The sequence below is a fragment of the Lepidochelys olivacea genome (genome assembly GCF_965140295.1).
Source record: "Lepidochelys olivacea isolate rLepOli2 genome assembly, chromosome: 3".
NCBI lineage: Eukaryota > Metazoa > Chordata > Testudines > Cheloniidae > Lepidochelys > Lepidochelys olivacea.
In genome coordinates this window covers 6,227,898-6,253,127 of record NC_140413.1, presented here as the reverse complement: position 1 = coordinate 6,253,127, position 25,230 = coordinate 6,227,898, and the positions used below count along the sequence as shown (strand labels likewise).

The 25,230-nt window shown below is 56.6% G+C and overlaps 1 protein-coding gene across 2 annotated transcripts; it reads right to left on the bottom strand.

The window, feature by feature from the left end:
- Window positions 1–1,364: 1,364 nt before the first annotated feature.
- Window positions 1,365–21,247, bottom strand: STMN4 (stathmin 4). Of its 2 annotated transcripts, none has more exons than XM_084622824.1 (6): window positions 21,127–21,247; window positions 11,475–11,546; window positions 10,348–10,443; window positions 6,366–6,574; window positions 4,654–4,845; window positions 1,365–1,561 (listed from the first exon to the last, which is right to left on the bottom strand). In XM_084622824.1, exons 2-6 carry the CDS (start codon window positions 11,485–11,487, stop codon window positions 1,502–1,504), a joined length of 570 nt encoding a protein of 189 aa, XP_084478950.1. In that variant the 5' UTR covers window positions 11,488–11,546; window positions 21,127–21,247; the 3' UTR covers window positions 1,365–1,501. The 2 variants fall into 2 exon arrangements, with proteins under 2 accessions (XP_084478950.1, XP_084478951.1); XM_084622825.1 differs by lacking the exon at window positions 21,127–21,247 and adding an exon at window positions 14,423–14,441.
- Between the last annotated feature and the right edge of the window lie 3,983 nt (window positions 21,248–25,230).

Here is a 25,230-nt window from a genome sequence, read left to right as displayed (position 1 = left end):
GGAGTAGAGAGGCTCCATGCTCCGGCTCTCTGCCCTCTGGCTTAGAGCTGGATGGACCCCGCCTCAGCCTTTCTGCTTTTTCTAGGAGTGAGAGGGAAGGTCAACCCCGCACACGGGGCTGTGAACACCAGCACTGGCTGGTCTTTCAGTGCAACCCGGCCCAGGGAACTGGAGGTAACCCTTTTCCACTATCTTCCTTACTAATGTGCCCTTGAAACTCTGTAACAAGGAGGCACCCACCATCTCTTCCAGGAGCCCACTCCACCTCCCAGCTGGGATGAAACCATTCTGAATATCTAGCTTCAGCTTTTCCTCACTTCCCTTCGGGACGTCACTCCTTGTCCTGCTGGCCTCAGCAGTAATTCTCCTCTCCATGGACACAGCTAGCTTGAAGCTAGTTATAACCTATGATCAGATACCCACCCCCGTCTTCCCTGTTGCTGTCATCTGGGCTCCTTCAGGCCCCCCTCTTCTCTACTCCTTGCATCAGGATCGCTTCTGCTGCCCTGCACTGGATTCTCTCTAGCTGACCATGGAGCTGAATGTCTCTTCTCCCCGCAATCCCAGCCACAGGTGCCTTCTGCCCTCCCTCCACTTTCCTCACTCCAAACTGCAGCAAGATTTTCTGCTGCTCCATACCTAGAAAAAGGGATCTCTCATTAGAAGAGACATCCCGGCTCTATCTGACAAATCCTCACTCTTAGGGAGATCACAGGGATTTTGAACTTCACTTCACTATAGCCAAACAAGTGTCTCCTACCAGCAGATAATGCCATCCTAGGAAGCTATTGTTTCTCATTGGTGGGGGGAGAGAAGGAGGGGAACCTGTTAATTAATGTCTGACAATACTGAATTGCTGGAGGAGCATTATTTCCAAAAGACTGCAAGAGCTTCTGGGAAGAACAAAGCCAAACAGTACCAGACCCCCGACAGGCCTGCCGTTAGAGACAGAAAGAAGAATAAGACCGAGACACCGAAAGGAGATGTTTCATTTGTATTGATGACCAAAGTTCATGGCAAACACAGAACAGGCTACACGCACCCCCGAGAGACGACTTTCCTGCCCACAGTTACAGAGAGATGCAGACAGGGCAGCCCCGTCCACTCGGCACTGATCCCCAAATTAAATTCACCCACGCTGCACATCCCTCTCCCACCCCGTCGTGTCACCTCCCCTAACTTCCAGCGTCACCGACCCTTTGTTCGTTTGGACTCTTTCTTAGACACTAATGATGAGGAAGTAAAAATGAAACCGTGGAGAGGATTGTAGACTTCCCAAACGGGGTGTGTCTATTCCCTCCTGCCCCCCGTCCTCCCTCCAACAAACACCCCCCTGCCCCATCTCTCTCCTCCCCATCCCCCCGCCCTCCCCCAAAACAAATAGGATGGCTTCACTGGTCAATCTTTACATTCACAAACAAAGCAAGCAGAGGAACTCCCCGTCATCGGTCGCAAAGCTTCACTGGAGCTGTCAGTCCAAACCGCCACCGTCCTGGCCTCTCTACCTCGAGGCCTCTTCCTTGAGCTCCTTGTTTTTCCGCACCTCTTCCGCATGTTTGTCCTGGGGGAAGGTGGAAGGGGGACCCTGTTAGTGTGCTGGGCTTCAGGACTCAATGATGGGCAGCGACAAGGGGACTGTGGAGCGGTTTGACTGGGAAGCACGGACAGAGGGTGGTGGCCCAGGTTCCTCCCCCGTGTAACACCACCAAAGCCACCAGTGTCATGATTATTAAGGGCTGCACTGGTGCCCAGGCACGGATAGTCCTTGGCCCAGATCCAGAAAGGCGGAGCTGATCAGACAAGACCACACTGCATGTCCCACAGGGCATGTCCACGCTGCAATTAAAAACCCATGGCTGGCCTATGGCAGCTGATTCAGGTGCGCAGAGCTCAGCTCCCAGGGCTGTTTCACTGCCGTGTAGACGTCCAGGCTTGTACTGAAGCCCGGGCTCTAGGATCCTGCGAGGTGGGAGGGTCCCAGAGCTCAGGCTGCAGCCTGAGACAAAACATCTATAGCCCTGCGAGCCTGCGTCAGCTGGCATGGGCCAGCCGCGGGTTTCTCATTTTGCATTGTAGACGTGTGCTTCGACTGGTCTTCTCCGTCTCACTCTCGGATACAAGGTGAAGGCTGGAGAAGGTGTTTGGAGGAGGCTAGTGAGGAGAGGAGTTGGCGGAGGAGCAGGACCTGGTGCACTGGAGTTGGGATGGATTTATTTATCTCTCTTCCAGGAGATAGAAGAGGTCTATTAATGTTCAAGGGGTGCGGCCCACGGGGGAGTGTGTGCGCCAAGGCCTCCTCGCTGGTTTGTACCAGGGTGCTGTCCTCTGTGGATGGCACCTGGCGGGGGTGCTGTAACCCAGGAGGCAGGGGAACTGCATATAGGGCAGCCCAAGGAGCTGGGTTTAGGAGACAGGAGGTGAAACAGAGCAAATGCACGTTTAGAATGAGCCGTTTCCCAGGCTGTGCAGTCTCCCTGGGAAGGTGCTGGGCATCGCTTTGCTCGGGGCCTTTCAAACTAGCCTGGACAAAGCAGCAGGGAAGTCTCTAAGGAGGGACCCATGGTGAGGGTGCTCGTCTGAGCCTTGGGAGATCTGGGTTCAAATCCTTGCTTTGCCCCAGGCGCCCTGTGCCTCAGTTCCCCCATCTGGACAATGGGGCTCATTGCACTGCCCTGCCGTCCAAAGGGAAAGACAGTAAAGGCTGTGATGTGCTCAGATAAGGGAGCCATCGAAGTACCTTAAACTGAGACATAGACCAGCCTGCATTGGCGGCTGGGGGAAGACCAAGAGAGAGATTCAGTGGACATGCCTTGGCACGAGATGGAAAAGGGGGCCAGCAGCTGCACTCGTGAGCTAGCCGACAAGCCCAGCTGTTTGTCTGTCTGCCTGGCCTGTCTCTGACTCCTGTCCAGAACTGCCTGGCTGTCCCCGAAGGTCACCCTGCTCTGCCACCCTATTCTGAGCCCAAAGCCTTTCAGAGAGGCGCTGGAGAGAGGGATAGGAACCGCCATTTGGAAAGCCCCATCCCAGCGGTGGGTTTCTGGGACTGGAGTCTCCCTCCCAGGCAGGCAAAGGGAAGGGAAGGAGAGAGATGGTGGGGTTACCAATGACCCCTCCCTTTCCATTGGGACAGGGGCAATCACTTAACACCAGCCCAAGTCAGATTAACAGGCAGGCGGTCGAGGGAAATGATCATCACTGAACAAGGCAGCTGCCTTTGCTGGCCCTCTCTCAGCGCGGACCCCAAAATCTGTGCTTCTGTACTGATGGGAGTCAGGTTCCCGGGCAGCTCCCCCATCTCCCTCCCGCCCACCGCACTCCGATTCCTGCTCCAGTCTGTGATTATCTTGCTGCTACCCAGCAGCTGGAGGCGCTGATTGGGCCCAATGAGTCACGTGGTGCAGACCCCCTGCCCAAACCCACCCCCAACACCAGCAGCTGCAGCTGGCCCCCTCGCAATTAAGAATGAAGCTGCCGAGATTAAAGAGAGCTAGGAGGGAACCAGCCCCAAGTGGAGCCAGGGGAGCAGGGGACGGCATGGCGAGGGACGGGGGCAACGCACTGGGCTGGGTCTCAGGGGAGCAGGATTTGGTTCCCACTTCTGCCACAGACTTGGCCTTGAGCAAATCACTCGGGGCCAGCTTGGGAAAGGGGTTTAGGTGTTGCCCAGCAGAGCAGAATGAGGCCCAGCCCCTGGGTGACCCGTTGCTAAGCAGAACTTTCTGCCCTGATTTTGGTGGCTCCCTGCAGGGTCTAGGGGGATCGTTAAGTCCCTAAAAAGGGGGTTTTCTGAAGCAGGCCAGCCAGGAGTGAAATGCTGAGGAGAGGGCGGGGAAGGGTTAGGGGCTAAGTGGCTGAGCAGGTGTGGGCGAGAGATGGATGCCTCCGGGTGGGATCCTCAGCTGTGAACTCTCCCCCAGAGTCAGACACCTGAGTCAGCTAAGCTAGGGGCCCTAGCAGCCGAAAATCCCTCCTCCGCCTGTCCCGCTCACCGGCTCGGCCTGCATTTCCCTGAGTGGCTGTCCTTCATGTGGGTGTGGTGCTGCCCCCCTTATCTCTGGGTGGCCTGTCTCTGGCCCTCCTGCTGCGGGGTCTGACAGGTACCCGGTTTTAGGCCTGGCTCAGAGCCGGCCTGGTGGACCGGGCGCTGCTGGTGAGCCAGGCGGTCCCCTGCCTCCTCTGGGAATCCCGCTCAGGGCCTCAGCTCAAACTGGGTCTCCGAGCAGCTCGTTAGCTACAGGGGCGACGTCAGGGTTTACACCGCTGTGAAGCTTCAGCCCCCGGGGGATTAAGCGGGACCTGAGCCGTAGCTCTGATGAGGTCAATGGCACCAGTTTGGTGGACTTGAGCGCCTGTCTGTCTGTTTTGGTACCTACATCCCTTTAAAAATCTGGCCTGTCATCGCTTTTGGCCTCAGTGTCCCCTCCGTCCAAAGGGCCTAATAACCCTGCCTCGGTCTTTACAGTCTGAATAGACAGGGCCTGTCTCTTACTAAGTGTTTGTCCAGCACAATGGGGACCTTGATCTTGGCTCTTCTGGGTGCTACTGAGATGTAATAACAATACGGGACACCCCAGGGCACCTGTTGGGTGCATCGATTGCACCTTGCCATGCCCTTTCCTCGCGGCCCTGGGTCTGGCACCCTCCGCTCACCTTCTCCTGCAGGCGTTCCAGCATGGCCGCTAAGTGGGCCTCCCGGTTCTCCTTGTTGGACTCCATTCTCTGTGCCAGCTTCTCCTTGGCTGCCTTGATGAAGTTGTTGTTCTCCTCGATGGCTTTCTGGATGACCTCCCGCTCGTGCTCCCGCTTCTCCGCCAGGTGCTTCAGGAGCTCCGCTTCCTGGTACTGCACCCACAAAGCAAACAGGACAAGCCGGCTGAGGGCTGGGCGAGAGCCACGCAGAGTCCCGGGCCCGCTGGGGACAGCGAGGTGCCTGAGTCACGAGTGGAACCAGCTGTTCAGCCTGCGATACATAACCCCTGCTCCACCCCAGCCACAGCTGCTGCCTAGGAGATTGAGGCCTGGATCCTCAAAGGTATTTAGGTGCCTAACTCAATGGGAGTTAGGCTCCTAAATACCTTTGAGGATCTCGGCCTTAGTCCTTTAGCTCAAGGTGCGGCGACTCCGGCTCTTAGCTCCCACGGTTCAAAGCCCAGTGATGGCCAAGCTGCCTGTCATTCCACGTGCGAACGTGTTTTCCTGCCTCCAGCTTTTCACGACAGCCCGGTTCCAAGCAACGGGGGGAGCTTGCAGCGTTGGCCAGAAAGAATCAGTGCAAGGTCTTACCCCCACCCCTTCCCAATGCGCCCATGGGGCCCCGCTGGACTCAGTGGAGTCGCCCAAGGGTGCTGAGGACAGAGCTTGGCATGGAGTTAAGGCAGGGCCGGGGGTGTCCCCCCTGTGTGACTAGCAGAAGCAAGAGCTGGGAGAGTCCCATTAGGGCATCTCTAACTCCCTCTCCTGCGCAGGGCGATTCAGAGGCTGGCGCTGAGCCAAACCGCTGCCCAGCAGAGCTCCTGGTGGCTGGGTCAGCGGAGGGTAGGGTGGCCAACTTGGTAATATTTAAAAACCGGACCCTCCAGCAGGAGTGCCGGAACCACCCCTGCCCTGCCTCTTCCCCCCCAAAAGCCCAGCTCCTGCCCTGTCCTTCCCCCATGGCCCTGCCCCCATCCACTCCTCTTCCCCCGCTTTCTGTTGCTCGCTGCTTTTCCCCTCCCACCCGCTCAGGAGGGACTTGCCTCCAGAGCCGGGGCTGGGAGCCGCAGCTGCCCGATGCAAGTAGGAGGTGGCCCCGGGTGAGTAGGGGCTGGGGCGGGTGATGACCCGGCGCCTCCCCCCCACCCCCGCCTACATAAACCGGACTTTGAGTGTCCGGTCAGTAGAGCTGACCGGACACCGTCAGGTCCCCTTTTCGACCGGACTTTCCAATCGAAAACTGGGCACCTGGCCACCGTAATGGTGGGGGCTGCTGAAGGATGATCAATAATTCACATGCCGGCAAACCACATGAGCTAGCCAGGTGGCACATGCCCACTGGGGGATGCCTGCCCGGGCTGGACGAGCACCCGCAGCAGAGTGGCCCTGGTGATGGCAGAAGGCGCTTGGCCGTGGCTTTGCGCGGAGCCTGCCCTTTCCCCCCTATGGGCTGCGCCGTCTGGAGGAGGATGCGGGGCCGGGCGTCGTGCGTTCTTCACCCCGTGAGCCCACTACATTCCACTGCGTCCCCAGGGACCTGCTCAGATTCTTCCCAGAATCCTCTGCAGCTGTTCCCACGCCATGACGCACCAGCGGCCCAGTGTCCCACGTTTCCCCAGGGCCTCTCTCCCGCCACCCGCAGCGCGAGCCCCGGGGGCCCTTCTGCCTACCTTCCGCCGCTCCTCGGCTGCCTCCAGCCTCTTCTGGATCTCCTCCAGGGAGGGGTCGCGCCGCCGGGGCAGGGAGGCGTTGAACTCGGGGATCCCGTCGAAGGACGGCGGCTTTAGGATCACCTCGAAGGACTGGCCCGAGGTGCGCTTGTTCAGCTCGATGACCTCCATGTCCGAAATGACACACCAGGTGAGGTCGACGGTGTCCGCTGGGAGAGCGAGCGAGCGAGAGAGGCGTTACCGCTCGCACACTCGCTCTGCCCCCTGCAGCCACGCACACCCGCTCACACACTCACCCCCCATACCTGCTTGCACACTCACACTGCCCCCTGCAGCCACGCACACCCGCTCACACACTCACCCCCCCACCTGCTCGCACACTCACACTGCCCCCTGCAGCCGCTCACACACTCACAGCACCCCTGCAGCCACTCAGTCACACCTGCTCACACTCACCCGCTCACACACCCATCCACATGCACATTCACCTGCAGCTACTCACACTTGCTTGCACCACCCACACACTGCACCCACCGCCATGCAGTCGGACTGGCTCACACACTCACGCTCAACCTCTCTGCAGCCACACACACACTCAACCCCCCACAGCCACTCACGCCTTCTTGCATACTCACACCCACTTGCACACTCACGGTCCGCCACCACTAGCCACTCACTCACACTCAGTTCCCCACCAGCTGCTCACACTCACATCCACTCAAGCGTAATCCTCTGCCATCCACTCACACCAGCGCACACCTACTCAGTCCTCCAGCAGCCATTCACACCTTCAGTTCCCCAGTATTAACACACACTCACACACATATCCTCATGCACCGAGCATTCATTCACCCCCTATGCTCATGTTCACACTCCTCCTGGTTTACTCATCCCCATTCACCGCTCTTTTCCTCCGACATTCACCCACGCTTCCCCCCGCAGTCACACACACACTCCCCGTTACACACCAGCCACCGGTCACTCATCCATTTCCTCACCCCTTATCTCCTCATTCTCACTCACGCGCCCTCTCGTCTCAGGCTCCATCACCCTCTCTGAGCCGACACACCCACCAGCTCACCCTCCGCCCCCCGCCCCCCTGTGCCAGTCCATTGTTCAAAACACAGCCGGTTTCATGGCTTGTCCCTGGCAAGGAGGCTGCGGGCTGGCCTGGCTTACAATGGGCCGTGTAAACTCGGAGTGGGCCTGGCTGGGAGGAGCAGGAGAGTGCCAGGGTACAGGCAATGCCCCTGCGGAGACATGGCCCTTCATGGGCAAGGTTCAGCTTAGAGCAGATAGAAGGGAATCATGTATTAGGGTTTTTTTTTTCAGTCTGGCGACTGAACCGAAAAATCTGGGCGGGGGGTGGGGGGTGGGAATTGGTTTGGTTCAAACTGAAGCTGACTTATTTTGTTTTTTTGTGCTGAAATGAAGAGCCGGGCGGGGGGGAGGATCGTTGAGTCACACAATGTTAAGTTTGACCCAGAAATGAAATGCTGTTTCATTTTGTTTCAGTTGTTTTTTTAGGGAGGTGTTTTTCATCTCTCTCTCTCTCTCTAATTAGCTAAATAACAAACCGTTCCAACATTTCAAAAAAGCTTCCCCCCCCCACACACACACACTTTTTTTTCTGGCAGAAACTATTTGCTGAATCCAACTCGAACTCACTAGCAGTTTCGTTGACCTGAAAAATGTATTTTTGGTGAATTTGCTGTGAATCACACACTGGCTAAGGGGACGATGTCCCATTCCAGGGACTGATCCCCCTAGAGGATAACAACCTACTACAGCTATTTGCCACACACACAAAAAACGCGCCCAGCTCTGGGAGTTGTGGTGGATCACAACCTCAACATGCGTCAGCAATGTGATGCTGTTGCAAAAAAAGCAAATGCAATTTTGAGTTGCATGAGCAGAGGCATGCCATGCACCTCACGGGCAATGCTAGTACCCCTCTACTCAGTGCTGGATAGGCCTCATTTGGAGAACTGTGTCCAGTTTTGGTCACCACTGCACAGAAAGGATGGAGAGAAACTGGAAAGGATCCAGAGGCGAGCAACAAAGATGATCAAAGGTGGGGAACACAAGCCATGCGAACAAAGGCTGAAGGATCTGGGCATGTTTAGTTTGGAAAAGAGGAGATGAAGGGGAGACAAGAGAGTGGTCTTCATGATAACAGTCTTCAAATGCTTGAAAGACTGCATAAAAAAGATGGACAAAATCTGTTCTCTCTTGCCACAGAGGCCAGGGCGAGAGGCAATGGGATCAAACTTCAGGATAGGAGATTTGGATTAAACCTCAGGAAAAACTTCCTAACTGTAAGAACAGCAGGACAATGGAGCAGACGCCTGGGGAGGTCGTGGAAGCTCCTTCACGGGAAGTTTTCAGAAGGAGGCTGGAGAGCATCTGCCTTGGATGGTTTCGACCCAACAAATCCTGCATCTTGGCAGGGGTGAGACTAGGTGACCCTTACGGTCCCTTCTAGCCCTGTGGTTCTATGGCTCTATGATCCTATGCTTTGGCAATAGAAGATGAAACCATACAGGCTACAATGCAGCCAAGAGCCCAGTTTTCAGCATGAGCCAGTCCTCGTGGCAATCCGGAAAGCTAGACTCTCTGCTGCTTGGGACCAGCGCCTTCCAGAGTGACCTAACACTGCGCGCCAACACAAGAACAGAAGGTGTAAGGGGCCCGGCAGGTGGTGGTGGTCGGGAACTGGCCACTCCGTGGGCGGTGATGCCCAATTCTCATGGATCCTTGCTGTCGAGCATGACTGGGTCTGCCAATGCGAGTCACCTGGAATGATCCATCTAGCTGTGGCTTCCCTAAAATCAATCTGTGGAAACGCCCACTGTCAGTGCCTTGCATTTCTGACTCCTCGCCGGTGGGAGCCAGAGCCAACGTTATTATTATTCTCTAGCATCTGCTGAGTGCCCGCAGGGAGCACAGTGCCATAGAAAATACCCAGGAAATCATGCGCCCTGCCTCTAGATCCTTACAATACAAGTAAGATGAAGGGAGACTCAAGGAAGATTGTTCCTGTCTGAAAGGAACAGACCAATGGGCTACCTATTCCGGTAGCTTGTCTTTGACAAACGCCAATGCTTCATGCTTCTGACATGGTGAAATTCCTTTGTACCTGAGGGAAGGGAAGGTGAATTTCTTCCTGATCCCATGTGGTGATCCGTCTGTACCAGGAAGCATGAGGGTGGATGGCCCTGATCACTGTTATCCTAGCCAGAGGCTGTGCTTCATCACGTAAATGCCCAGTGGGTTTTTTTTAAACTGTGCTAAGCTAATAGCAATTAGCGAGAGTGGGTTCTGCAGGCTAATTATAGGCCAGGAGAGAAAGGCCTTTGAGGAAAGAACAGCAGATGCGACCAATATCACTGATGTTAGTAATACACTGGCTAAAGGGGTGATGTCCCATTCCAGGCACTGGTCTGGCTAGAGGATAACAGCCTCCTACTGCTACCAGCTCATGGAGTCTCTCCCTTAGCTGAAGTGGCTTTTGGGACAGAAGGAGTGGGATTCAATCATCGCCCTGATCCGGGGTGCGGGTTGTGACGAGCTAGTTTGCTTTCCAGATGAGCTCGGTCTAGCTGATCTCCTGCCTCTGCCCTTGTTATTAAGGGATTTCCCAGCTGTTCCTACGAGAGCCTAGTGAAACTCTCGCGCACCAAACTTTGTGGTGTCATCCTCCCTTCTGCCAGCAGGCGGCCCTCACCAGCTGCACAGCCCCAGCCAGGTCTGGATGCCTCTGGGTCAGCCGGTGTGAACCTCACCCTCGGGGGCCCTTCCTGACCCAGACTGATGATTGCTGTGTGGGATAGAGCCATGCAGGGTCCAGGACAGGTGGGGACCCCAGGAGACCAGCTGTTTTCCCCACAGCAGGCCCTTGGTAATACCAGAAGGAATGAATGTGCACTGGTCCCCCTCCACCCCCCATCTCCTAACAGGAGCAAGCGGTTGAGTGACCCACCTTCGTATTTATACACTGGCTTGTTCAAGGGGTCGGCCAGGAAGCAGGAACAGAACAAGGACACGAGGGGGAGCTCCTTCATCTTCTCTTTGTACGCTGCGAAAACACCATTGGGAGAGTCAGTCTCCACAGCCCCGGCTGACGGCCAGAGAATCCGGCCTGCTCTGAGTCGCCCTGCACACGTCTCCCTGACCGAAATGCAGCCACCTCTGGGATGGAGCAGCTGCGGGGCAGAGAGGAGGTTTGCCAGGAAGGACCCCAGAGCCAAACCCTCCTTGTCTGTCTCAAGGGGATGAACAGGTCCACTGCGGGCAGGGATTCCAAACCCGCGGCTCCAAGGCCTCCCCTCCAGCAGTGAAATCAGCGGGATGGTGGCTGAGACAGGTCCTGTGCTGCTGAGTTTGGTAAACTTCTTTTATACCAACAGCTCCTCACTTTTCACATCACTTGTCATGGTGATCACACCCATTAGCCACTGGACCTAAAGGCAGGCAAGTGTTGCTGTCCCAGGGGAAACTGAGGCAGAGTGGACCAGGAACAGAGCCCCAGGAAGCCTGCCCCCTGCTGGAGTTATAGCAGCAAGACTGGGTCTGCGGAGCTCTGCCGGGGTGAAGCAAAACCCCAGGGTTGCACCCCAGAATCAGGGGAAGCTGTGACCTGATCCCGGAGCGCTGAGTGGTGGCAGCAGTGGGAAAATGAGGAGGTGGGAGAGCAAAGCGGCATGCCAGGCATGTTCGACTGCATTGCAACACCCAGGCCTCCTCGCTGCAGCCCCCTAGGAGCGCGCTGGGAGGCGTGGGCATTGCCCCTGGGGGACATTGCCCATGGGGGGGGCTGAGCCCATCTCTATCTGGGCCACCTCCTGCATCTTCTGAGCTGCCAATTTAACCAGGTGACTCTCCCAGGAAACTCAAAAGGAACAGAGGCTGGAGTGATTCTAGGCACCTGCCGGGGCTAGGGACCCAGCGGGGCGAGCGTGCGGCCATGCCTCATCCCCCCCAGCCCTGCACGTGGCTGATGGAGACGAAGGCCATTGCCTGTCCCACAGGAAAGGGGTCAGGGCTAGACGCCTGTAGCAGGGGGAGTGAAGTGCCGCGGGCTGGGGGTATCTCACGGCACGTCCGTACCAGCCAGAGTCATGGTGCTCGGGTTCCTTCTGCAGGCTGGGAATCAAGTGTGGCCAGAAGTTTTCTCGGGGCCTGCAGGAGCAAAGAGACCAGGTGGTTAGTGCCCAGCCCCGTGGATACAGCCAGACCTTTGCTAGTATCCAGTTTGCAAATACTCTCCATATATACCCCCCCTCACAAAGGGTTGCTCAAACACTCCAGCCGCCCCCAGGGTAGGTGGGATATCTCTACCCCCTCTGTCTCCTTCCCCGCACAAATACCATTTACTCTCTCTCTCTCTCATCGGAGACACAAACAGCCCCGCACCCACAAACACACGCACCAGGTGCCCTCAATATACGACCCACCCGCCCAACCACGCACCCCCCCGGACCTCCCCCCACCCCCGGCTCACTGCCAGCCCACACCCTGCTCGCCTCCATGATGTTCCCCCCCTTTTGCATTTCTACCTGCGATGTCCTTTAAACAGAATTCAAACCCCAGGCGCTCAGGGCACTTCAAGACACCAGGGAGCCGAGCCAACCAGCCGCACTGCGAGACCAGTGGGCTGGTCCCCACCGTGCAGAGTGGCCAGTGAGACCCCACAGGGCCTTAGGAACACAGAAGTGGCTTGCCAGGGAGAGAATCCAGGAGTCCGGTGCTACCACTAGGCCATCCTGGCTCTAAGCAGCACTGCTCATGGACCGGCCTTGCAAATTCCCCGTGCCCACTGCAAGCCTCGGGGGGCCCCTGGAGGAGCCCCAGATGGGTGAAGGCTGGCCTGAGTCATGGCAGCGGATGCAGCCTCATGGCACCAGGACGGGCCCGTTTGACGGCTCGCTGGGGAGGAGAATCCCCTTCAGCTGGGCTCGCCGGCCCCCCAGCCGAGGAAGCCCGAGGTTAATGGCGGGGAAGAGGATAGATCGGTGAAGACGGGGCAGGAGGTGGCGGCCCAGCTAATCCAAGGCAATCAGGCCTCGCCAGGTCCCATGCCCAGTAACCCCACAGCGGGGGCTGAGCTGGGCATACGCCCACCCCCTCCTCCAGCCCGGTCATTCGAGTCGGGCTCACGGGGCCTTGCGGGCCGAGGCGGTTGCCAGGTGACCGTGTTCAATAGCAGCCTCATCCCCTGCCCCCTTCTGCTCAGCTGCGCCAACGCCCCTCAATCCCGACCCGCAGCCCCCTGCTATCCCAGCCCTGGCTCCCTACACCCTGCTGTGCCAATGCCCCATAGGCCCGACGACGTGCAGCTTGTCATGTTATTCCAGTGCCTACCGACCCACCCACCCCTTCCCCCTCTCCTTTTGCTGATGCACCTGACACTTGCCCTGCAGCGATCGTACTAGCCAAGCTGGGGGGGAGGGAAGGGGGGAGGAGGGAGCCCAGCACTGGCATAACAGGGGCCATTGTGGGCCAGGCTTGAGGAGCATCAGCAGAGCTGGAGGAGGTGAGGAAGGGGGCAATCAGGACAATGCAAACCGTTCTTTCGGAAGCCAAACAAAACAAAGCAAAGAAAAAAACAGCCACCGGAGCAGACAAAGCCGCTTTTCTTCCCTCCCTGCAGTGAAGGAGCCGCTGAAACGGGGAGTAGGTCCCACAGCCGGAGCGTTACGTAACGCCCGACGGCCCTCGGAGACCACACGCGGCCAGCACAGCAGGGCCTATATGAGTCTGTGGGTCACATATTCCAGCTTTCTCTCCCTGCTTGTCCAAGTTCGTACAGGTCGGGGGGTACCCGGCCAGGCACACATCCCTGCAGGGGTGCAGCGCAGTGCGAGGTGGGGGACAATGGGCAGGGGAGTCTGATACTCATCGCTAACGATACTCAGTGAGATTTACTCATAACACAAAGGATCCCTCAGACCACTGCCCAGGAGCTGGCAACCTGGCCTGGAAAGACCCACTCGACTACTGGGGCATATGCCACTGAGGTAATTTACCAGTGAAGTTATTTCTCCTACAGGGCGCAGGCGTCTCCCGGTCTTTCAGCCACGTGTGCATGGCCCGTGAATCCCCACCACGTTACACAGCTGATGCCTCTTGTGTTTGGAATCAGCGCCGTCTCAGAGCCCAGAGTCCAATTTCTTTTCCTTATAATACACCAGGACGTGGCACAATTAATTCCCAAGGCCGAGAGACCCCCCCCACCAGGGCAGCAGTTACTCCCTTAGCTCAGTTGGTAGAGGCCTGTCCTGAGGTTCAAGCCAATCAGATGACCCCAGTCTCGGATTCTGCCCCCTTTCCCCAGCACCGGTGCTTTCCCCGACCCCTAGCGTGTGACTGTGGATTGGTTCCCGCAGGCTCTCTCTGCATAGCGGGCATGGCCAAGGTTGGGAAGACGTGGTATGATTTCCCACCAAGAGCTCTTTCTAAACGCCTCTTTAGATCATCTCTTTTCATTGTCAAAGCAAACCCTTTCATACCTTTCTCCGCCCTGCACATCAAAACAATTAGTGGCTGCCGCATCATACAAGCAACCCTACAATAACAAACCAGCCTGGAAAGCTCAGCACTCGCGAACATCCCGCTGATAAATAAATCAGCGAGTTCAACTCAGTAGGTGACCCTACAATAATAACCCAGCAGGGGGCAGCCCAGCGCTCCTGAGCAGCCCTACCATAATAAATCAGCGTGGCCAATCCACGCAGCCACCTGCAACAACAAACCAGTGGGTGGAGGCCAACACTCACAAGCAACCCTACAATAACAAAGCAGCGGGTGCAGCCCAGCACACTCAGAGCTGCCCTGCAATACCAGACCTAAGGTAAAACGTGTGTCTTGCTTATGGGCAACCCTACAACAACAAACCAGGGTGCAGAAGCACAGCAAGCGGGACTGGCTTTCTCAAAGGGAAGTAGGTTTTGGTGTTGATTGTCAACAAAAAGAGGTTTTTCAGCTATGAAAAATGCACCCATGAAAAATACCTCCTCCATCACCTGGAGCCTTTACAATAAAGATCAGCTGCTTACCTAGCTTAGCCCCATGGGACGTCTGATCTCCAGGTGCAGTTCTGTCTGTGGCCTGGGGTCTTCAGGCAGGCAGACAAGTCCCGTCTGGCCTTTAATTGGTGATCATGGCAGAGGAAGGACGCTGGCCTGCTCTCACACTAAACAGCTTTCCACCACAGCGGCTTCTCAGCCTGCCCTGCTCTGAGCTGTGACCTGCCCACCCCCCGGCTGGGAGGCCAGGCTGGCAGGATGCGATGTGCCCTGTACTATCCCAGCCCGGGTACAGTGGATAAAAACAGACGCTGGCCTCTCTTTAAATGGGTCGCCCAGAACAGTGCTGGAAAAGGGACCACAATTAAAATTCTTCCCAGTGTCCCCGATTGATTCCCCCAGGGCACAGGTCTTTATTCCTGTACTCATCCCGCTGCCCCGCTCTCCCCAGCTCCAGCTGGTCTCTGAGCAGCATCAGGAGCTGGCCCCCAAAGTAGGGGGTGGTGTAATAGCTCTTAGCCCTGCTGCAGAACCCTCCTTCTGCAGATCTCAAAGCCCCTCGGATTGCATTGGCCCAGGGAGGTGGGGAAAGAGTTTCAGCCCCATCGTACACATATGGGAAACCGAGGCACAGCGCAGTGACAGGTGGGTTTTCAATGTTAACCCAATGCCATTCCTATTGAGGTCAGTGGTAAACATCCCGCTGGCTTCAACGATAAAATGCCCATTGACTTTGGTGGGAGTGGCGCTGGGCCAACGCTGAGTGCCACTGGAAAGCCTGATGTCAGACGGGGGGGCAGCAGCCGAGGCTGGCCTGAACCCCACTCTCCCCACTGCACTGGCTCCGCTAATGAGAGAGCCTTGCCAAGGCCGAGCCCTGGCCTGGCTAATTCCAAAGGAGGGTGCCCGGGGGCTGTGCATGAAAAGCCCCTGCTCAGCAGCCCAGGGTGTTGGGTTTGATGCAGGAATCTTTGGGCGAGGGAGAGCACTGGCCGCAATAGATGAGCATAAATGGTCCCTTCTGGCTGTGGATTCTAGACTCGGGGGTTCCAGCCCTACCTCTGCCACTGACTCCACTCTGCCACATTGGGCAGGTTGCGTGCCTCAGTTTACCCATCTCTGAAAAGGAAGTAATAATAGTTACCTACCCAGAAGGGAGGCTGGGAGGCTAATAATAGATTGAACCTTATCGATCTCCAGCTCCCTGGGGCTATACTATATGCTTGTAAAGCATCCAGCATATTGAGGGCCCAGACTTGCTGACATCTCTAGGCGCTACCCAGGAAGGCTAATAACAGTGTATAGTTAGATAGCAGTTTTTGTGCAAAGTTCCGAAAGTGCAAAGCACTCACCATCGTTGTTACAAATGGGGAAACTGAGGCATGGAACTGTTAAGAATCTGGTGCCAGCTTATACAAAAAGGCCATGAAAGAGATAGAACCCATATCTCCTGCATGCCAGGAGCCCCACCCTTCACCTTGCTCAGACCAGGGCTGGGCAAGACTTTCATAATAAGGACTAACTCAGTCCCTAAGGATCAATCAAATCCAGGGCTTGGGCCGGGCTCAGTGAAAGATCCAGCAAGGTCTGCAAGCTCTGGCTGAGTCCCCGGCGAATCTGGCTCGATAGCTGGCTACTGAATGTCTACAGAGGGAGTGAAGGCCTTGACAAAGCCCTGGCTGGGATGATTTAGTTGGGGATTGGTCCTGCTCTGAGCAGGGGGTTGGACTAGATGACCTCCTGAGGTTTCTTCCAATCCTGATCGTCTATGATTCTAAACTGCTTTCCAAGAGCTATCAAGCCAGGGATGGGCAGGCAATGCAATTCCCAGCCAGGTTTGCTATGCTCTATTGAACTGACCTGTTCCAGGGCGTGCGACCAGGTTACCGGCTGTGGCAGCTGCCTATGCTGGAGAGAAGTGCTGAGTGCGGAGGGGGCTGGTGCCAAATGTCCCGGCTCCTGGCCCAACACCAGGCAGGGATGTGCTGTAACTGACGACCCTCGTGTGTGTGTTTGTGGGGGCAGGAGTGGGCTGCAATGGAGAAATCCATTGCAGTGGGCTGGATAGGGGGCCAGGTGAGGTGCCTGAGAGAGGGGTGGGTCTGTTGATGGAGGACGGGGCGTCAGTCACTGGGGGGGGGAGGGCGGGGTTGCAGGAGAGATGGGGGGGGCTGCAGATGCATGTCGGCATTGCTCCAGGGTGTTAGCGGTTAAAGCAGCGTCCTCTGTGCCACCCTCTTCTTGGCATGCAAAGTGCAGTAGCTAAGGTCTCTGAGCTGGCATTGGACTGGCCCAGGGCCCCCGGTGCAGCCAGCTGTGGGCCCCCGGGTACCTCCTGGCATCCAGAACCGGCTCTAAGAACCAGCCCGTCCCGGGTCAACATTGTGCCACGTAAACAAACCCCACAGCAGAGGGAAAGAGGAGCCCAAACAATGGGCCTGGCCTCGTGCCAGGCCCGGGGAGCTGGCTGTGAGCTGGCGTGCTGACAATGGGTGGATTGTTTCCTCCAGCTGGGGGAATGGGCTGGGTTTGGAGCCGTGGCAGAATCGCTGGGCGGCTCACCGAGCCCCATCTGATCGAGCCCGCGCGCTCCCGCCCCTCGCCTGGGTCTGGGGCAGCACCGACCAGGCAGGTCTGGAAGCAGGGCCCAGATGGGGACAACTTTCCTCTTTAATAGCGAGGTATGGCCAGGAGGTGACAGGCCCGGGGGGAGAGGCTTTGAGCAGTGCCCTCTTGGGATCATGAGAGAACATGGCAGGTGGGGAGCTAAGAACCTGCCTGCCCCCTGTTACCTGGGGAAGCAGCAGAACCCAAGTGGATCTGCCTCAGCAAATCTCCAGGAGCCACCCAGCCTCCTTGTTATGGAGCCTGGGTTGGTGGTGGGGGGCTGGGGTGGTGTGGAGGGGAGGGGAGGGAGGTCTCAGAGGAAGGGGTTTCCTCCCTGTTGTGAGGGCTCCTATCTTCCTCGGCCTTGTGGGCGGCACGTCCCGGTCACTAAGGGCCCAGCACATTGTCAGAGCGATAGGACTCGGAAATGACAGTAACCCTGCTGGCCACGCCGGTCTGGCTTCGAGCCAGGGCTCTTTAATGCCCAGAGACAGAGGATAAATGAGGTCACCTCTGTGCATCTCAGAGCAGGCCTGCAGCTGCTAACCTGGCCATGGGCTCCTCACACACAGCTCTGGTGCTGCACCTCAGTCCCAACCGAGAGTCCCCCCCTCACCCTGCTATCCCAGTCCTGGGAGATCCCATTCCCCACACACCCCTGTCCATGCCCCTCACTCCTGACCTGCAGCCCCCGCTGCTGTCCCAGTCCTGACGCACCTCAATCCTGACCTGCAACCCCCCCCACCCCCCGCCATCCCTGTCCTGAGATCCCCCTCCCCAAAGTTCCTCAATCCTAGCCCGCAGCACCCCTTGCTATCCCAGTCCCCTCACCCCCGCTGAGGTGTCTTGATCCTGAGCCACAGATGAGCGCCATTGACCCTCCCTATCCCTCAGATCCCCATCGCCTTGTCTCAGGGGAAGCCCCGTGGCCCGGCGCGCTAGAGACCTAGTCACATCACACAGGAGCGCCGGAACCTCGGGGTGGGGGGGGCACTGAAATGGGAACTTTGGCAGCACCCCCTGCTCCTTCTCTCCCCCCCAAGGCCCCACCCCTGGTCAGGCCAGAAGCTGGAGCCGAGCCATGGTAAGAGCTGCCCAGGGAACCTAGGACCATTGTGGGGAGCCCCAGACCCCCCACGTACCCTGGGTGGCATGCCCCAGGGGTTAGGGACGCGGGCCAAGGGCTGCTCTCAGTTACTACACCCATGTTAAAAAGTGGGTGGGCCATGGCCCCCAGGACCTCTCCCTTGTTTCTAGCACCCCTGACAACCCAGCAGGAGGAGAGTTTGCTAAACTGCTCTTTGATCCTCTGGGTTTGGAGATCACAGAGGGCCCTGGGGGTCACCCCGCCTGGCCCTCTAGCTCTCCCGTCAGAAACCACACGTGCATTGAAGACCAATGGGTTGTCCTAGGCTACAGTGGCGGTGGGCCGATACCTGACTCATCCAAGGGTCTTGGGGGGGGAGGTCCCTCTCTTCTGCAAGCACCTGGCCTCTCTCCATGGAAACCCCTCTGTAAAACTCTGTTATTTCCTGGACAGTCCCAGCCACACAGCCAGGGCTGAGCAAAGAGCACTCCTCTCCGGGGATGTCACGCTAACAGGGAGAGGCTGGGCCACATGGGAAAGGGGCTAATGGCGGGGAGCGGTTTGTGCTGGTGTCTGAACACCAAACGTGTGTCACTGGTGGAGTGAATCCTGCTGCCATTGCGACAGGTACTCTGGAAAAACCTAGACTCGCGCAATAGGTCAGAAGTCGTTAACCCATCGTTCCCACAACTCCCGGGCACCAAGCTAAGCCACATGCTGGGGCAGCGTAGACCTCCCAGGGCCCAGACCTACTGCCCCCCGACCCAGGCTGCTCCCTATTCAGCGAAGGGGGAATTTCCCCCGCTGCAGCAGTGTGCGGGCTGATCCCACGGGTGGCTGCTGCCACTCGAGGCCGACATAGTTACAAAACGCGGGAGGGGCTCTGACGTGCCATGCAGCGTGGGGACAGCCTGGCCAAGCGTGCACAGCCCGGCCACCTTGACTGGAACCCCTCTGCTCCGATTGAAAGGCACCTTCCTCAGCGGCTAATGAAGAAGTGTGCTGCAGGGCCCGCGGGCTAGCCCTTCTGAAGGCCTGGTTGAAGTGAACGCTTGAAACGATTCCTCCCAGGCCCCAGTGGATGTTTGTCCATCTCCCAGCATCGCCACATAAATCTCCACATTGTACCTCTTTACTCAAGAGAGGCTAAGAACTGGGATAGCAGGGAGGCTGCAGGTCAGGAGTGAGGGGCCTGGACAGGGCTGTGTAGGGAGCCCAGGACTGGGATAGCCAGGGGGGCTGCAGGTCAGAAGTGAGGGGCCTGGACAGGGCTGTGTAGGGAGCCCAAGGCTGGAATAGCCGGGGGGCTGCAGGTCAGGATTGAGGGGCACCAGCACCACAGCTTGAAACAGCCTGAGGGCCAGGCAGGCTGCGGGGCAGGGAGCCCACCAGGACTGTGGAAGCAGGCGCTGATGGTTAAAACAAACCCACTGACTTCCATTGAGTTTTGCTGTGAGCACTACTGTTTGCTGGGCAGAAGCAGCAGCCGCCCTGCATAATGCCAGATGAGCTCATCTGGGCTGAACAATGAGGCGTCCATGCGTCTGGAAGGGCTGGTGCGATTTGCCTGCACAGCCCTCCCCAGGCGGGGAAACCTCCACCCCCTCCAGGGCTGGTTCAGCTTTTAAAAGCTCAATGCCCTCCAGCTGCCACCCAGTCCTCTTCTCTCTCACCTGCCTCTCCCCATCTGAAATAATATTTAAAGACATTGCAAGGAAAGAACGTTTCCTGCCTCCATCAATAAAGCAGACTGTGCCCCCCCGCACCCTTTCCAGCACTGACAGCATCCTCCCTCCCCCCAGCCTGGCTGCTTCTTCACTTCTTGCTGCTTTGGTACCAGCTGTTCCCATCTAGTAAGGCAGGGGAAGCCTCTTTGGAACTCTCCGTCTTCGGGATGTCCCACCTGGGAACCCCCGGTCCAGGCCCCTGCCATCCCGTCCCACCCCAGCTGGCTCTCAGGTGGGGCTGCCCCCACAGGCGACATCTTCGGGGCATGTTCCGGAAGCATGGAGTGACCCTAACTGACTCTACTTGGGGCTAATGGAGTTTTCCACCCAAAGGTTGGGTGGGGTGCGTGGACAGGGAGGCAGGAATTTGCAGCCCTCCTCTCTGCCAGTTGGGAAGTGGGATCAGAGAGACCCGCCAGCGTACAGCCGGCAAGCCTTGAACTCAACGGGCCTGATCCTGATCCCATGTACACTGACTTTACCCCCATGTTCAGTGGGGCTACTCCTCATTTACACCAGCTGGAGATCAGAATTAGGCCCAATGCATCTATTGTGGGGTTGAGCAGGAAAGAAAGAGAGAGAGAGAGAGAGAGAGAGAGAGAGAAAATTCCATGCAATCCAGGTTATGGCTAGACAGATTAGTATGAAAGAAAACGTCAAACATACAGGATCCAGCCCCAGAGTAAAGGCTGGCACCCACTTTTCAAAGGAAAAAACCAACCAGTGCATTTAGATTTGGACTCACTGCACTTTCTCTCTGCCTGGGGGGATGCACCCACCAGCTGGGCACAGGGAGCCCTGCTCCAAGCACAGATGAGCTCTGGGATGAGGAGGAGGAGGGAGCTGGCGCCCAGCTGTTGGGGTGGAGCTGGGAGTCTCTCTCTTGGAGTGGTCCAGTGGCTACCACTCCTGGACACTGCTACAGGTACCGGAGCCTGTGCCTCACCAAGCAGCAAAGCAAAGGGGTGAGAGCGAGCCAGCACGTGGGAGTCAGACAGGACAGGCAGACAAAGAGGGAGCCTGCAGCTGGACGCACCCAGCGACGGGGAGCCACTCTGCACGTGGGGGATCACGGCGCTTTCAGACCCAGCCCGGGCGTCTAGGAGACACGGGACAGAAAGACGGCAAACGGTGCCAATCGGCTTTGTAAAACCCCCTCGCGCCACTTCCTCCCCCTGGGATTGTCCTGCTAACCCAATGCCGGGCACAACCCACCTGGGATCCCAGGGTTCAAACCCACCAAAGCAACAGAGCCCCCCATGCCGGCCTCCCTGCCTGAGCTCCTCGCTGCTTCCCCTTCCTTTGCGACTTACCCCCAACACCTCCTCTGTCTGTCGCTCCTGGTGCTGCTCATTCGCTTACTGCTGCTGAGGGCTCCTGCCAGCATCAGCCCCGCTTGCCAGCCTCTCACCATGACATCACCTCCGAGCCAGCCGATTGGCCGAGCCCAGGGCCTTTGCTGATTGGGCAGCCTCTTGTCAGGGCAGCAGGGATTGCCTGAGTAACTCCTTGCAGGCCAGGTACCCAAAGGATGATGTCACACAAAGAAGCTATTTTCAACTCCGGGAGAGAGGCTGGGAGAGAGCAAAGCTGGCCGGAGAGATCCGGGGCAACTTTGGAGAACCCTATTAATGGACATGACCGGGATCCTCAAATGCATCAGCCAGGATCATGCCCCGATTGTGCCACGTACTGAACCTGCACCTACAGGGAGACACGGTCCCTGCCCTGAAGAGACTCCAAAGTCCAGCTCCTGCTCCCCGTGCAAAGGGCACTGGGGGGACCTGAGCCACCATTAAACAAACAAAGAGACAGAGGATGAAAAATCAGCCAGATCTCACTCAATCTGTCATGCACCCCACGGTGGGGGTCAGATTCTCAGCTGGTTTATTTCCCTTGTCTTCAGGGGAGTGAGGCCTCCAGGGAACCTGCCCCTATAAGACAGAAAAGACTATTTTGTCCAGGCTAGTTTTAAAAGTCTGAAATAATGAGCCTTCCCCGCTACCTCACAGCCCCTACTGCATCTCCCCCGGTGTTTTTCCTGCTGCTCAGGGTAAATCGTCCTTTTATTAATGAATTAATTTTATTAATTGATTAATTAATCGTCCTTTTATTAATTAATTTGTTTATTTACTAAATGAGGCCAGAGTTCCCAAACTGCCCTGGCCTTGCTGAGCTCGCACCTATTCCCACAGGGCCCAGTCAAATAGCTCCAAATCCTGGCATTTATTTTAAATAAACCTCAGAAATTCCACTAAAAACCACATTAAGGGACCCTTCCAGTCACACAGTTAAGCACTCCAAAGTCAGATGCTGCTGGTTTTCTTCCAGTTTGAGGTAAAGTTTGGGGTGGTCGTTTATTATTAATATTACAGTAGCACTTCGAGGCCATGACAGCGTTTGGGCTCCACCGGGCAAGGATCTGTACAAACACATAGCGAGAGATCATCCCAGGTCTGAAGAGTTTACAATCTAAATAGGATGTAAAGGAAGGATCATTATCCCCATTTTACAGCTGGGGAACAAAAGCACAGAAAGACAATGTGAGCGGCTCAAGGTCACGCAGGGGGTTTGGAGCAGCTCTGGGAACTGATCCTAGATCTCCTGAGTCTCTACCCAGTGCACTAACCACAGGCATGTCCTTCTCCTAGACCCAATCCACCCCGTCCTAATTGCAATCCATTCATAGTCAGCCATGTCGAGCAATGATCCCCAGCCCTACATCTCCGGGGGACTGCATATGTACATGCTGTGCTGTCCTCTGTTGCACAGAGTGCATCAGACCAGATTACGTATCTTGTTTCCCTCTCAATAGCAGAGGAGCTGCTTCCTTCCCTCCTCAAGGGCTGCATTTCCGGAGCTCACGGTCATGGGCCCCATTTCTGACTGCCACAGGTAACTGGTTGGTTAACAAGTGTGACACCTGTGTTTACATCCATGGATCATTATAAATGGATCTGCAAAGCAAATTCTAGAGGAACTTGATTCATGGCTGGAAAATGCCAAACAGTCTAAAAACCATAAAAATGATAAACCCTGGGATGAAATGTAGCAAAAGCCATTCCGATCTGCTCCGGATTTCTGTTGGGATATTCAGAGGACCAGAAAATTAAAGTGGATGATTTAAATTGTCTGAAAGTTCATTTAACTCCAGAGTTAATCCATGGACCACAAATCTTCAATTACAGGAATAAACTCTTCCACTCAAGGGAGAAAGGTGAATGACGCGGGTGGAACTGAGATTGGATTTATTATAGCCTGATCAGGTGTACATGTGACTTGGGTTTGAGGGCAACCCAGTCCGGAGGTTAGTTCTCATCATAAGAAATACCAGGCAGTTTGGCAGAATGATCTGTCCCCTGCTCAGGTCTAGAGTAGCAAAATGTGCTGAAGAGCAGAGGAAGATGCAGCAGAGCTAAGCGGAGAGGGGCAGAGCAGAGGGCAGTTGAACGCCAGGACTGAGAGTTGTGTGTCCAAGTCCATCACCACCCAGGTGCAATGATCGGACTGGACTAGCAGGGGCGTGGCAGGCCGTGGAGATTCGCTGATGCCTTGACACAGAGCTGTGTTGACTGTCCCTGCCTGCACCAGGCGTGTGCTGCTCAATATCATCCATTGCTCATTTCCATCAGCAGCGCCATGCCTGGTGGAGTTCTGCTGTAGAAAATGTGTTAGCAGGAGCCAGAGCGGGACGGGCATCTCTGGTCCCCATGAGAACATAGCAAGCCCAGGAGTGGGGAGTCCTCGGAATGGCAGCCTCCCTCCTCTGAGCTGATCAATCGATCCACATTTCTCTTGCACCTAGGCTGGGCTCCTGGAGATGTTGGGCGAGGTCGCCCCATCTGCATCAAGAGCACTGGAGAAGGTCTTCCCAGAACCACGAACGCCAAACCCATCCCCCCACCCACCCGCCTTGATGGAGCTTGGGCTGACTCACAGAGGCAGAAGACCCGAGAGACATCAGGCCTGTCTCTAAACAGACCCCAGCCCAGCATGGCCGGTGATTGCTGGAAAAGAACAGCCTCCATGTGTGACCGTGTGCAAATCAGTCCATCTCTCCCTGCCTCTGTTCCCCACCTGGAAAGTCAGGTAAGAGTCCTGGGCCTCTCTTGTCTATTTAGATTGGAAGCTCTTCCGGGCAAAGACAGTGTCTTGTCTGTGCAGCATCCAACACAATGAGGCCTTGATCCCCACTGGGGCCTGAGCTACGGCAATACAAATTATAACTGGCAAACAAAACCAATGGGGAATGACCGTTAAGGCTGCAGCAGGATAAGCCCCATCCCCGCAAGACTTGAAAAGCCAGGGAACAAGGGGGAAGACTGGTGCATTCCTTTCCACCAGCAACATCTCGCTCATGCCCTCCAATGTTTCCCATGGCTTTCCTTTCCACCTGCAACGGATGCCCCCAAAGCAATCCGCAGCTCCGCTTCACCAAACTCGCGCCCAGCACAGATCCTCGACCGTGACGTCCTATGTGCCGATCGCAGTCACAGCCCCAGATCAGCACATCTGGCTGGCCCACATTCCGTGCCTCTGGGGAGCGATTTTCCTGTAACGTAGCTGTGAGTGCTGCTGAACCAGGGCAGAATTGTCCTCAAATGCAGCCGGGGACGCAAGCCTGCAGCTGCAGCTAATGCGTTGGGAAAATGCTCCAGGGACAAACAGTATCGGGCTGTGCACTGCAGTCCAAACGGAGTTCAAGTCAGCCTCGCGAGAGGTCACCAGCATGGCCCTCCAGGTCAGAGATGCCTGGATAAGAGCTAAGTGTCACTGTTATAGGAAGCCCGCAAAGAACGTTAGAGGCCAGCAGAGAGAGCGTCTGGAATAGTGGGCTGAGGATGACAGCAGGCACCTAAGACACAGCACCTGGCCAGACTGCGTTGAAACGCTATTGTCCCCGAACGCATGGGAAGAGCCAGTCACTCTGTTCACCCTTCTAGTTTGAAAGGACTCAAATCCAAAGGATTGTCTTCTCTGTATTGCATGTCCAGCTCTTTGTTCAACCCCCTCTCACAGCTGTTACGTCTTGGATGGTGGAATTCAACAATCTTCTGTCCCTGGAGCACCCGTCATCCTCAAGGACCACCTCAGCGGGGCTGCAGGCCAAACCCTGGTGCTCTCGACATCAATGAGAATTTTGCCACTGACTTCAGTGGGACCAGGATCTGGTTCTCTGTACATCTAGCACCTCTAAAGGGCAGCCACCTCTGGGGCAGGGAGCATCAGTTGGGTAAATAAGTGGCATGTAAACATGGCAGGGGAGGTAAAGAAACCATGCAGACCAGCCAGGCTCTTGGAAGGACAGGAGGACTGAGACAACCCTGCCAGACTTCAATACGCAGGCTGTAGGAAGTCCAGAGGCTACAAAGCCATCCCCTTTGGTGCGTGCCCTCCATGGACAGGCAGGCCAGGGC

Coding starts and splice junctions, on each gene's coding strand:
- STMN4 (XM_084622824.1), bottom strand. Junction 6,575..10,347: donor GCCAGTGTATAAATACGAAG/GTGGGTCACTCA, acceptor TCGCTCTCCCAG/CGGACACCGTCGACCTCACC. Junction 1,562..4,653: donor TGGAACGCCTGCAGGAGAAG/GTGAGCGGAGGG, acceptor ACCTTCCCCCAG/GACAAACATGCGGAAGAGGT.